The 13416-nt window shown below is 39.0% G+C and overlaps 1 protein-coding gene across 1 annotated transcript in view; it reads right to left on the bottom strand.

Moving 5' to 3' along the window:
* Positions 1-1865: 1865 nt before the first annotated feature.
* LOC113107955 (semaphorin-6B) overlaps positions 1866-13416 on the bottom strand; it is a 116137-nt gene continuing 104586 nt past the window's right edge. The window contains exon 17 of the mRNA XM_026270787.1: positions 1866-7387. Coding sequence (XP_026126572.1) covers positions 6465-7387 — 923 coding nt within the window. The 3' untranslated portion in view covers positions 1866-6464. The remainder of the gene's footprint in view (positions 7388-13416) is intronic.

Genomic DNA, 13416 nt, shown 5'->3' with positions numbered 1-13416 from the left:
ATTATTATGAACACATGGCATTTTTAGTAAACACATTGGTTTGCATCTAGAAATTGAGTACATTTCCATACATTTAATTACACAAATCCAATCATGCATAGACCTGAAGGAGTCCCACTTCAGAAGCTCTGTGAATTTGTGCATGACACTTTCGTTTGATTACAGATTATTGCATTCGGATGGCTCTGAATTAGATAAATTACTCTTGGGGGCAGTGTTTCTTGACAAAATGAACATAGTGCTCTTTTCTACTGTCGAACTCATTGATCTTTATGAAGTAATGAGTTCTCCTGCTTACAAATCAACATGTGCCTGAACAGAATGTCAGCAGACTGTTGTTAGCAACACATTCTCAGGAATGTCCATATTTATACATTTTTGACCATTACCTATCAAATATATATATAATTATATATATATATAATTTATTTAATTACATATACACTATATGTTTGTACTATATCTTGATTTAGCCATATAGTTTAAAGTTAACTTTTTGCAAAAGTATATTAAACAGCCATTGTTACAGATAATATTATTTTGTTATAAATAATTTTCCTGGCACAAATATGATCAACGTTTAGATGCATTAATTCATTAAATCCCTCAATTCTGTTGATCACTTTATGTGAGATTCATTAAAAGCACCTGACATATCACAAATGGCCTAGTATTGAGAAAATTTAGTTTTTCTTCATATATTTATCTGAGTGAAAAGTTAAATTGAAAATCAGTGACATGATCACACGATCAGTGTCACACATTTACTACTGGATTACTGAGCTACAAATCTGAACGAAGTCAGAATGTTTCTTTGCTTTAATCCTAAAAGTTTCACTTTGTTTCAGGTTTCAGTTAGATTTTGAATTTAAATTGATAATATGGTCTCAGACTAGAGTTTGTATATCTGTGCTGGATAACACTGCCACCGTGTGGACAGCTGTTGTATCTGCAGCACTGTTTTATTTTATATTTCCAAAAGGACAGGACGCATGTAGATATGCTGATGAAAGACGTACTGTATCAGTAAATGTAAATAATCTATTGAGATAATGCATGTAATGTGAGAACTTTCCATATGAAATCATAATATATAATATGAGGCTTCTGGATCAAATACATCAATTTGACCCAATTTTGCTATTCATCTGTCTATGTTAGTAGCTTGGATGATCAAGATTTAGCTGCTCGTGCGTTTGATACGTGAGCAGTTGTTTAATCCCAAACAATACCAACAATATCAACAAACCGATTTATTATACTGACCTTCGCTTTTCACTTGTGGCTCCAGGTGAAATCGTCGAATCCCAATGAACGTGCATTAATTCGTCTGGCAATAAATGGTTATAAATACATATTCAGAGACCTTCAGGGTTGTGGCTTAGATTCGTTGCAAAATCGGTTTGGCATTTTTTCAAGCTCTTGTCTACAATCATGCTTGTTATCTGTAGACCACACCACAAGCTAGGTGGTGCAATAGCCAAACAGAGGCATGCTGCTAAAAAAACCCACGGAGGTGATGACAACTGATCTCAGAACATTTTTATAAAAATGAATAACAGCACCCTGTACCAGTACTCTTGAGTATTTATGGTTCAATATTTGGTGTTAAAATACAACAGGATAGCCTAATGACAGAAGGAAAGGAGGGACTGAAACGTAGAACTTAAAAGATACGTTTGATTGTTAAAATAACACTATACTGCAAACTAACCCAAAATGATTCACTTTTCTGAGATATTGATCTTCGTATATTAGAGCTCCTTCAATAAGATCCAACCCCTTTATTTTACTCCTTTATAATAATAATCATCAGCAAAAATATGTGATGCTCCAGAAAAACTTAAAAGAAAAACAAACACCAGTTAGGTTCTTGATGGTTTATTAGAACAGGAAATGATAACAGAGCACAGTCTCCATGCTCAATGACAGCCAGAACTGAGGACAATGAGTTTCCAAATGCAAAAATTTGTGCACGTGTGTGTGTGTTAAAGTACAGTGGGATCCAAAAGTCTGAGAAGACTCTAAAAATGTGAGATTTAGAATACCATTTACACTTAGAAATAAAGTTTCAGGGTTTTTGAGAAATTCACAACAAAGAACCTTTATGGCATAAACAGATTAGGAAATTAAGCACAATTTCAGGGTCACTAAATATGAAAATTTGCAACATTTATCACATAATTTTGCAGAGATGTTCACATGTTCTTTATTCCATTGAAGTACAGTACAAGATGTTCTTTGGATCATCTTAAATCATGCTGAAGAACATGAGCGTCAGATTTTACACAAACTACTGTAGATGCAGTTAAAGCAAAGGACAAACTGTATCCAAAGATATTCTCAATTTTTCAATTAAACCTTCCACATAAAGTATTACAGTAATTATATAATTTGAGCATGTGAAAACAGAGTTTTTAAAACTTTTGGACCCCACTGTCCATGTATTCGTGATCTTGTGTATGTGTGCACGTTTGTCTTTATGTGCATTTGTGCTGTTGATTTGTAAAGCATGCATGTGACTGTCTGATTGGTGGACAATATTAGGGCAAACAGTAGCATGTCGTGTTGAAGTACACACTACCTCTGTGGACTCCAGACCGAGGCTGTGTTCATGCAGATAGTTCACTTAAATTACATTTAAGCATTGAAATCATTATGTACACTGAAGGGGGCACGATTTGTCATTTAATGACAATGGACCCAGTAACACGAACAGCCTCTGGTGCGAGACAAATCAGAAGTCCATCACAGTTAACAGAAGACTCAGCTCTTTTGGAGAAGTGTTTTTCTTCTTTTCTTTCTTTCAGGAGAAACAACTCTCATCCGGCTTTGCAGAAACCAGGATCAAACACTGAAATTCAGGTCACAGTCACAGAATAATCATCGTCGTTGTTGAACAAAAATTCACACACCAGAGAGCAAATCAAATCACTTGCATGAACTCAAACCAACCTAAAACATTACCACAAAACAAACAAACAAACAAACAAATATAAAAATGAAGATACCAGTACTGGCTAATATATTCTCTACAACTTTACAAAAAAATTCAAACTCTGTTTGTGCTTGTCAGATGTCAAGGTTGTGCACACTGAAAGCATGTCATTTCTAAACAAACCATTTCTTTCTTTGTGTTAGCACATTTCATCGGGTGGCCCATTAGCTGTGGCAGTTTGTGGCTGGGGGACGTCAAAAAAAAAAAAAAAAGATCTCAGCTTTAAAAGACAAAGCAGAGAAAGAAAAACAGCCCAGACAATGAGAAAGCCTCGAGCACACTGTCCTCGCTGCTCATAGACAGAATTCTAATTGGAAAATTGAGAGTAGGGGGCTCTCTAAAACATAGCTAGGTATATATCTGTCCAAACAAAACCCTAGCAGAGTTTTTACAGCCGATTCCATTTCTTGCTTGAGAGAATTACGACATAGGAAGACAGTGAAACAACCCTTGTTTATTTTCTTTTCCCACGAACACATTTTATAGAGCTCCACAGCAAATTAACTCCATTTCACTGCCTCAAAATCTTGTGCGAATGAACCCAGGTGGTGTTTAGAGCTTGTGTACAGGCTTTCACAATAAGCATCCCCTGTGTTTGCTGCTTGTTTTTGGTCTATTCCGGCGAATGTTATTTATATGGGATGTGGTCGAGAATAATGACTCGCTGCTTGAGTTTTGCTGCCCACATCTCAGGCGATGGCTTTGTAGAATCTGGCTGTGTGAGTAAGCAAGTGGGTACCTGTGTTTCTGCACGTCTCTCACGATCATCTCCAGGCTTTATCAGGCCAAGATAGACTTAGCATAATCACGCATGTTTCACCTAATGGTGCAACAGAGTGAAAAGCCAGTGAGAGGGAAGCAGGGTGAACGCATGCTTGGATGGTCAGACCTTTTTTAGTGGTGGGCCTCAGTCTGTGTGATGGGTACAACCGTTCCAAGACGAATAGATGAGCTGGATGACAATTAAAAAGCTGCGTCAATAATGTCGATTGTGTAAAAATAATTACACACAGAGTTCTGAACTCAGTCATGCATTGGCACTTAAAACCTATAAATTATACACTTCATTAATTGCTTTAATGTTCAGCTTCAGAGCTTTCATCCATCCACAAAAAGAACACACATTCAAAAGAACACACTCTTCTCTGTCTCTATTATCACTACAACAGATTTTTCATTTGGAACACAGCCTGTTTTTAAACCAACATATACTTAGTGTTGAAGTATTGTTCATTATAGGACCACCAAACATTTGATGTCAAACCTTCTCATGGACCATTTTCACATTTTTGGGGTTGGAATAGAAACAATAGCAGGGTAGACTTCTACAGAAATAAATGTGAGACCATAGCAAATGTTATTTTTGCATTACCATTTGTTTAAACAAGGAAAACATCTATATTGTATTTCCATGACTTTCTAAAGGAAGAAAGAGTAAAATAAATTGATTGTGGCAGTTAGACGAGGGAACGATGTCAGATTTGCCATCTTTCCCTCAGAAGATGTATTTGAAACCCCACTGCAGCAGTGTTTACTATTTATTTTGTAATTTAATGCTAGGGAAATATAACAAAGTATAGTGTTATACACTAATGTTTAGAATTTTGGGGTCAGGAAGATTTTTAAATTTTTTGAAAAAAGTCTCTTTTGTTGACCAAGGCTGCATTTATTTGATACATAAATGTTAAATAACAGTTAATAACAGTTATTAAATACTATTTTATTATGTGATGGCAATAAAATGTTTTTAGCAGCCATTACTCCTGTCTCCAATGTCTTATGATCCTTCCGAAATCATAAAAGTATTCATTTCTTTAAAAAACTTAAAAACACAAAACATTTTTGCAACATAATGACTGCAGAAATGTGTCATCTCACACTGTGAAAAGGGTCCATTGAGCATGAAGTAAAATAAAAAAACTCAATGTGCAATACCGCCCTCTAGTGGACACACTCGCACTCACTAAATTACCGTTGCCTCACGGCAAGAAAACAAAGATAACGTCGTTTACTGAGAGGTGAATGAATTGAATAGTACACTATTTCTTTTCTACCTCCCGTGGGGTTTACAAACCTGAAACAAACAAACAGCAATCTAAAGAGAGCCAGAGGAACCTGAACAATGGCTGAAGCGGGCACAGTGCCATCGGGAGCCTAGTGGGTCTGATTTTTTTGCTCTCCATCTAAATGTAACATTGTATTCCTCTGATTCTGTGAGTTTTGTGAAGGCTGGCAATGAGGGGGGAGCCAGAGGGGTCCGATCTGTCTGGCTCCTCATTGACATTCTCCTGGGCTGGGCTGATAGCTAGGCCATGACTCTTAACGGTTATTTGTTGTTGGGATGGTCTTCTCTGGCTGGGCCACACAAAGACACCCAGTGTCATTGAGACACTCTGAATGCAGCTCCCTAGCGGCCTGACTCGGCCCAGACAACCGAGCTCACATTCGAGTCAATGGACTGCAGAGAGAACGAAGCCAGGCCGAGTGAAAGAAAAAGAAAGTGTTGCAAATGCCCAGCTCTAATTCTAGAATGTGTAGGGGATAAAGAAATGCACTAAATTTCTTGGTTTTTAAGATACACCACAAAATAAATGGGTCCACCCAACAACATATGTCCCTGTACACAATATAATTTCCACAGTGCTTCCATGCTCCTTCCAAAAAGCATGGGTTGATTCCTCCATGATTTTTGGCAAACGCTCTTTTCCATGACCCATTTACATCTGATATTCCAGCACATAAGTCTTTAAAGTCAAATGGCAGTTGTCTTGATTGCTTCCTGACACATAATAGGTTAAGAGAGGGAGGGGTAGTCAGTCATTTGACATCAGATCACTCAAGAAACACCAGTGTTGGTCGGCCATTTTGCTTTCATCTCAAGTCTAGCCGGCAAGAACATTTTAATCCCCGTTTTGGCGTGACTCTCATACACATACAAACAGACACAAGGAAGTTTGAGCTTGTCTGCAAAGGCTGCAGGATGCACAAAAGAAGCATCTGCAGGCGGAGAATGTAAAGCAAGAGAGGCGAAAACGAAACGTATCACTTCCACTGAATGGTTTACAGGGCTTGAGATTACACAGAGAGACAATCTGGAACCGCTTCACTATGCTAAACGGTCAACGTAGCCATTTGCAGGATTATGATTATGTATTTCACCTCCCATCACCCAACGCCTCCGTTATTAAAAAGTGATCCTTCCGCATTATTAAACAGTGAGCGTGATAGAAGCCGCTAATGTGCTAAGTGGCATCACCCCACAGGCAGGGGAAGACAGCGGTGTTAACACCATCAACCATTAACGCTCTCGTTCGCTCATACTCGGTAGTCCTAGAGCTCAGCCACTGGTAGGGGACTTGAAAGACACTGGATGGCAGTGAGAGTGGACAGGAAGGGCAGGATTACAGAAGGAGTCTGAGTCTTGGGGGTGATGGGACTCTGAAGGGTGTGAACGGGCCTGGACCACTCATTGGCCATTTGGGTTACGCTCACTAACACTTTTCACCAGCAGGTGGCTGTAGTCCTGTATCTCATTGAGCCCTCGCTGAGTGTGGTGACCTGGCCGTATTAACGCAGCATTAGTGCGTGGCTGTATGGGATACGGGTGGTGGCCAGAAGGAGTCGCGTTGTTGCTATTGAAGTTAAGTCCGTCGCGGGACCATCGCAGATGTTCTCCATAGTCCGACTGGGTGGTAGGAGCCGAAACAACCCTCCTGCGGTCAGGTGAGTCCTGAGGCGTTGTTGGATAGTTGTATTCACCAGCAGAGTTGCGAGTAGGTGGGCCGGTCGGTCGCCCACTCTGCTCCCGCTGATTTGTTGGATGGGAGAGAATGAGGTACCGCTGACGCTCTGAATGAGGAGGAACATCACCCGATCCCTCTTGCCGCCCACCTTGCAGGTATTTGGAGCTCAAGTAAATGACAGCTGAGTTCGCCGGGCAGGGTGTCCCTGTCTGGGTGAGGAAAGTATGGCTCTGGTCCCAGTCGCAGTCTGTGAGATGGACATGAGGAGTGGGACGTTTCTGCTGCAGAGGCGTCTGTTCTGGAGTGGGAAGTCCTGGATCGATGTCTTCAGATTTTGGCCAACCGTTGGTGAACATATTTTCAACCTGCGAGCGGGGTCGTTCGCTGCCGCTGATACGTGTCACGCTGATTACGGAACCACTGCGACCGTGTCCCAGCATGCTCTGCTCCTTGTCACTCTTACGACGACTCCCCATGCCAGATTCACTGGCTCTGGAGCGCTGGCGGTGCTTGAGGCTCATTATCCAACATACCATCAGACCTGACAGCGCCGCCCCGGTGGCAAACGCTGAAACCGCTGACACCACCAGCAAGTTCACGGACACCAAACCATCTGGTTCCTCGATGAAACTCTCCTGCAGAAGACCTAAAGACATGGAAAGAATAACAGTGAACATAAATAACACTTTTATAACTTACAAATATTGAGTTAAGTAAAAATTATTTTGTATTTTTCTATGAGGTCAAAGAATGCATGAGTGAAGTAAAAAGGCAGACTCATTGCACGCATTACTACCAAAAGTAGGGATGCAACGATACAATTTTTTCTGAACCGATCCGATCCCGAAAATTCGGAGTATCTGCCGATACCGATCCAATCCGATAACAGCACATTTTTTTTTATTCAATGTAGAATTTCTGTACTTCTCTGTGTTGACCTGATCATAACTCTTTTGTGTCAATCTACTACATATACACAAATTAATTTTAATGAAAAATAACAAATGAAAAAAATACATAGATCACAATCTATAACAAAAATGCTATTATAAAAACTAGGTTAGTAGATAATTCAGCAGCAAATCATATTCTAGATTCTAGAAAAATCACGGGTGCACAATAATTTTATAAAATCCAGTGAAATATTTTATTCACAAATAAAAGTGAATAAGTCTTAAATCTGGTAGTATTGTTGTAAAATACATTAATGAAAAAAATTATATAAATTTATATAGAAATCTAAGACGTTTCTTTTAAAAGGGGGGGGGGGTGAAATGCTACTTCATGCATACTGAGTTTTTTACACTGTTAAAGAGTTGGATTCCCATGCTAAACATGGACAAAGTTTCAAAAATTAAGTTGTACGTTTGAAGGAGTATTTTTGTTCCCAAAATACTCCTTCCGGTTTGTCACAAGTTTCGGAAAGTTTTTTTCGAGTATGGCTCTGTGTGACGTTAGATGGGGCGGAATTTCCTTATATGGGTCCTAAGGGCACGTCTGCCGGAAGAGCGCGCGCTCCCGTATAGCAGAGCAATGAGAGGCTGAGCACAGACAATCACTGATCAGAGCGAGAGCATCGCAAAAAGTCACAAAAGAAGTGTGTTTTTGGTTGCCAGGGCAAGACAACCCTGCACAGATTACCAAAAAAAAAAAAAAAACAGCATTAAGGGACCAGTGGATGGAGTTTATTTTTACAGAGCATCAACAGAGTTGTGCAAGTGTTTTTGTTTGTTCCCTGCATTTCGAAGATGCTTGTTTTACAAACAAGGCCCAGTTTGACGACGGATTTGCGTACTGTTTATTTCTTAAGGATGATGCAATCCCAACGAAAAAGGGTCATGATCGTGTGTTGGAACCGCAGGCAGTGAGTAAAATTGCTTAAAATATCTCTGCCTCCTTGTTTGTGCGTTCCCTCCCATGCCGGAGACCCGGGTTCGAGCCCCGCTCGGAGCGAGTCATTTCTGCTGCTGCTCTCGTTCAGTTTCAGCCTCTGGATCTGATTCTGGATCATAAATAAATGGCTGAATCTGACTGTAAGCCATGGTTTGTTTTGGATGATGGTTTTCCCCTCACGGTAATGTCACAACTTCCAAACGCTCTCAACGCAAAAGCCCCTACTGGCGCTTGTGATTCTTTAGCTCCGCCCACACGTCACGCCTCCAGCCGGTCGTGTTTTTCCGGGAAAAATCGGTACAGACTATCTTTCTCTTACGAATATAATAAAACTAAAGACTTTTTGGAGTTATGAAGGATGCAGTACTACTCTATAGGTACTCAAGATTAACAGGATATTGATTGAAAACGAGCATTCCACCCCCCCTTTAAATGTATAGCACAGTAATAAAGGCAGCAACATATCATAGATAGGACAAAACAATAAAGAAGGTTCACTAAGAAGGACTGGTTTAATCAAATGATTTGTTCGCAAACCAGACATCACTAGTACAAAAGGAAGATATATTGATACGTAGTGTAATAAATCTGTACGTTAGTTTAATGAGCCTTTTCTTTGAACAGTTTTAAACCTCAGTTACTGTGCACTCTTGAAGAGAGTTTCATCGTTTTGACTGTAGTAACCGAACGTGAGATGCAGTTTGATTGCTGAATGAAGGATGACAGACAGCCGCAGCGGAGAAGAGTTTATGTGAACTTGAATTTAATGACTTCAATATTAATCTGTTTCCTCACACTGAACTATGGAACAGTTTCAACTTGAAAAATGTTCTCAAAACCGTTTTGGTGCTTTATAATGTTTTTTTGCATTTTGTGGGGCTCAACAATAACACAATAGTATACGCACAGTATCGGATTTGGATCGGTCTCGTCTGACCGATCCGCAGAAAATGGCAGTAGTATCGTTGCCGATACCGATCCCGAGTGTCGGATCGATGCATCCCTAACCTAAAGTGGATGTTCATTTTAACAGCTGTAATAACTGTCTTCTTGATTGAAAGCATCCATCATCGATTACTTGTTTTGGAAAACTTTTGAAAACATCTAGCACTGAATAATTCTGATCTATTTGCAGATTAAAAGGTGCCCTGGGTGTGATAGATTTTAAAAGTCACAGTACAGACGGATGAGAGCAATCGATACCATTCACTTTGAAATGACAGAAGACTTAAATTTTTAGAGGAGCACCAATTCATTATTGATGATGACAACAGCTAGCTAGCTAGAATGTTATGTTGAAAAAAAATGGTTCAGGAAAGGTTTTTGTTCAACTACCCAAAAAATCTAAATCTAGAGGCAATATCTTATTATTTACAGGAAACTCAATAAAACAGGAGGGAAGTTCTTATAGTCACAACAGTAAGAACCAACATAATGAAATGGCAATATGGTGTAGCAGATGAAACGCTCTTAAAACAAATTAATTTAACTGGCACATTTATCACAATAAAGACAAATGATAACCATTTAACACTGGTGAAAATAAACAGCCTCGATTAGCAATTACAGCTCTTTTTTTAAGAACTCAAAATAAGAAGAGAGGAGGCACAATCAATAAGAAATTTCGCTACGATAATTAGCTCATAATAGCTGCCTCAATGTGGGTGTTTGTGTGAAGACTGCTGAATTAAATGATATATTAGCTTTAGTTGGGCACCAAGGAAAAGAACTGTACAGCACAATGTCATTTCATTCGGAGATGTTATGACAGAGTGCCTATCAATTTTCTGGTGATATACATGTTTACTTCTCAGTATTAATTTTTGGAGGGACAGACCACATTAATGAAACGACACCTCAAATCAATCAATGCATTCATGCGGATGCTGAGTCAGTGTCTGGTTCTTCCTCAGTCCTTTTCTCTCTCTTTCTCTTGCACAAGTCTCTCTGCCCTCCCTCATTGTGTGTTTATCTCTGTCTCTGCCCTGCTACCAATCTTTGTCTATTTTGTTTGTGGTGTGGGGGCATTATATTTATTCTATCACAGACATATACCAGGTGTGTGTATCATTTCCCAGCATGCTAACTGCTGTTTAAAGTGTGGTAAACTATTGGTTTTTGTTTTCGTCATCTTTATGAATAACTTTTTGACTGCTGCTGGCGGCGTGTGGCTGCATTGCTGTTAGAAGCTGGATAAACATTGTTGGCATGGGGCGGTTCACTTCACGAACCACTGACTAAAACAGTGACTTGTTTATGCTGTCACAACCCACTTGGCATTCACAAGGGCCCCATCATGTTTCAGGGACCAAGGTCCTGAAAGGATGTGGTAAACGAGTGGGATGCGACATGATGATATTTTCTAGGTTGTTTATGTTCATGCTCTGTGGTGTTTACTTTCAGTGGCATGAGGTAACGGGGTGGAAGATGAATTGAAGTTTGATTGCTTGAAAACTCCACCTTCTCCGTGTGATACACTTTGTGAACTTTTCAAACAAACTCTGGAGTGGAAAAGAAATGGAAATTCAAATGTGCCAGCAACACTTACAATATAGTACAAGGCATTAGGTATTATGAACCAAATTTCAAAAACATTTACTAATGTAAATATTTTTAGTATACAGTATTGTTCAAAATAATAGCAGTACAATGTGACTAACCAGAATAATCAAGGTTTTTAGTATATTTTTTATTGCTACGTGGCAAACAAGTTACCAGTAGGTTCAGTAGATTCTCAGAAAACAAACAAGACCCAGCATTCATGATATGCACGCTCTTAAGGCTGTGCAATTGGGCAATTAGTTGAAAGGGGTGTGTTCAAAAAAATAGCAGTGTCTACCTTTGACTGTACAAACTCAAAACTATTTTGTACAAACATTTTTTTTTTCTGGGATTTAGCAATCCTGTGAATCACTAAACTAATATTTAGTTGTATGACCACAGTTTTTTAAAACTGCTTGACATCTGTGTGGCATGGAGTCAACCAACTTGTGGCACCTCTCAGCTGTTATTCCACTCCATGATTCTTTAACAACATTCCACAATTCATTCACATTTCTTGGTTTTGCTTCAGAAACAGCATTTTTGATATCACCCCACAAGTTCTCAATTGGATTAAGGTCTGGAGATTGGGCTGGCCACTCCATAACATTAATTTTGTTGGTTTGGAACCAAGACTTTGCCCGTTTACTAGTGTGTTTTGGGTCATTGTCTTGTTGAAACAACCATTTCAAGGGCATGTCCTCTTCAGCATAGGGCAACATGACCTCTTCAAGTATTTTAACATATGCAAACTGATCCATGATCCCTGGTATGCGATAAATAGGCCCAACACCATAGTAGGAGAAACATGCCCATATCATGATGCTTGCACCTCCATGCTTCACTGTCTTCACTGTGTACTGTGGCTTGAATTCAGAGTTTGGGGGTCGTCTCACAAACTGCCTGTGGCCCTTGGACCCAAAAAGAACAATTTTACTCTCATCAGTCCACAAAATGTTCCTCCATTTCTCTTTAGGCCAGTTGATGTGTTCTTTGGCAATTTGTAACCTCTTCTGCACATGCCTTTTTTTTAACAGAGGGACTTTGCGGGGGATTCTTGAAAATAGATTAGCTTCACACAGACGTCTTCTAACTGTCACAGTACTTACAGGTAACTCCAGACTGTCTTTGATCATCCTGGAGGTGATCATTGGCTGAGCCTTTGCCATTCTGGTTATTCTTCTATCCATTTTGATGGTTGTCTTCCGTTTTCTTCCACGTCTCTCTGGTTTTGCTCTCCATTTTAAGGCATTGGAGATCATTTTAGCTGAACAGCCTATCATTTTTTGCACCTCTTTATAGGTTTTCCCCTCTCTAATCAACTTTTTAATCAAAGTACGCTGTTCTTCTGAACAATGTCTTGAACGACCCATTTTCCTCAGCTTTCAAATGCATGTTCAACAAGTGTTGGCTTCATCCTTAAATAGGGGCCACCTGATTCACACCTGTTTCTTCACAAAATTGATGACCTCAGTGATTGAATGCCACACTGCTATTTTTTTGAACACACCCCTTTCAACTAATTCAACTAATTGCCCAATTGCACAGCCTTAAGAGCGTGCATATCATGAATGCTGGGTCTCATTTGTTTTCTGAGAATCTACTGAACCTACTGGTAACTTTAGTAGCAATAAAAAAATATACGAAAAACCTTGATTATTCTGGTTAGTCACATTGTACTGCTATTATTTTGAACAATACTGTACATATTTAACAAATGTATCACAATAGAAACAAATGGCAATCATGTAAGACCGGTGAAAATAAACATCCTTGGGATAGCTGCATGAACTTAGCCTCTGTGTTAAGACTGTGTCTGAAGATCTAGTCTGAAAGAATTAGCAGTTAGCCAAGGAGTAATCGGTTTTATTGTTTAGATTCAACTGAGACTAATGTACATATTTATGTAACTGAATGTAAAAAAAATTATGACCAATGTTAAAGAAAAAATTTAAATTATTTAACTAGACTAGTCTAAAAAATGTATGCAACTGGCCCCTTATTTAGCTTATATATATACAATTATATATAATAGTACTAACATTGTAATACACACATACATGGTTTTAAATGTTTTGTATTAATTTTACATGTTAGTAATACATTAATTTATATATATATATATATATATATATATATATATATATATATATATATATATATATATATATATGTGTGTGTGTGTGTGTGTGTGTGTGTGTGTGTGTGTGTGTGTGTGTGTGTGTGTGTGCGTGTGTGTTT

This window comes from Carassius auratus, chromosome 8 (assembly GCF_003368295.1).
Source record: "Carassius auratus strain Wakin chromosome 8, ASM336829v1, whole genome shotgun sequence".
Taxonomy (NCBI): Eukaryota; Metazoa; Chordata; class Actinopteri; order Cypriniformes; family Cyprinidae; genus Carassius; species Carassius auratus.
The sequence above is the reverse complement of the archived record's forward strand: the minus strand, read 5'-3'. Positions and strand labels throughout refer to the sequence as shown.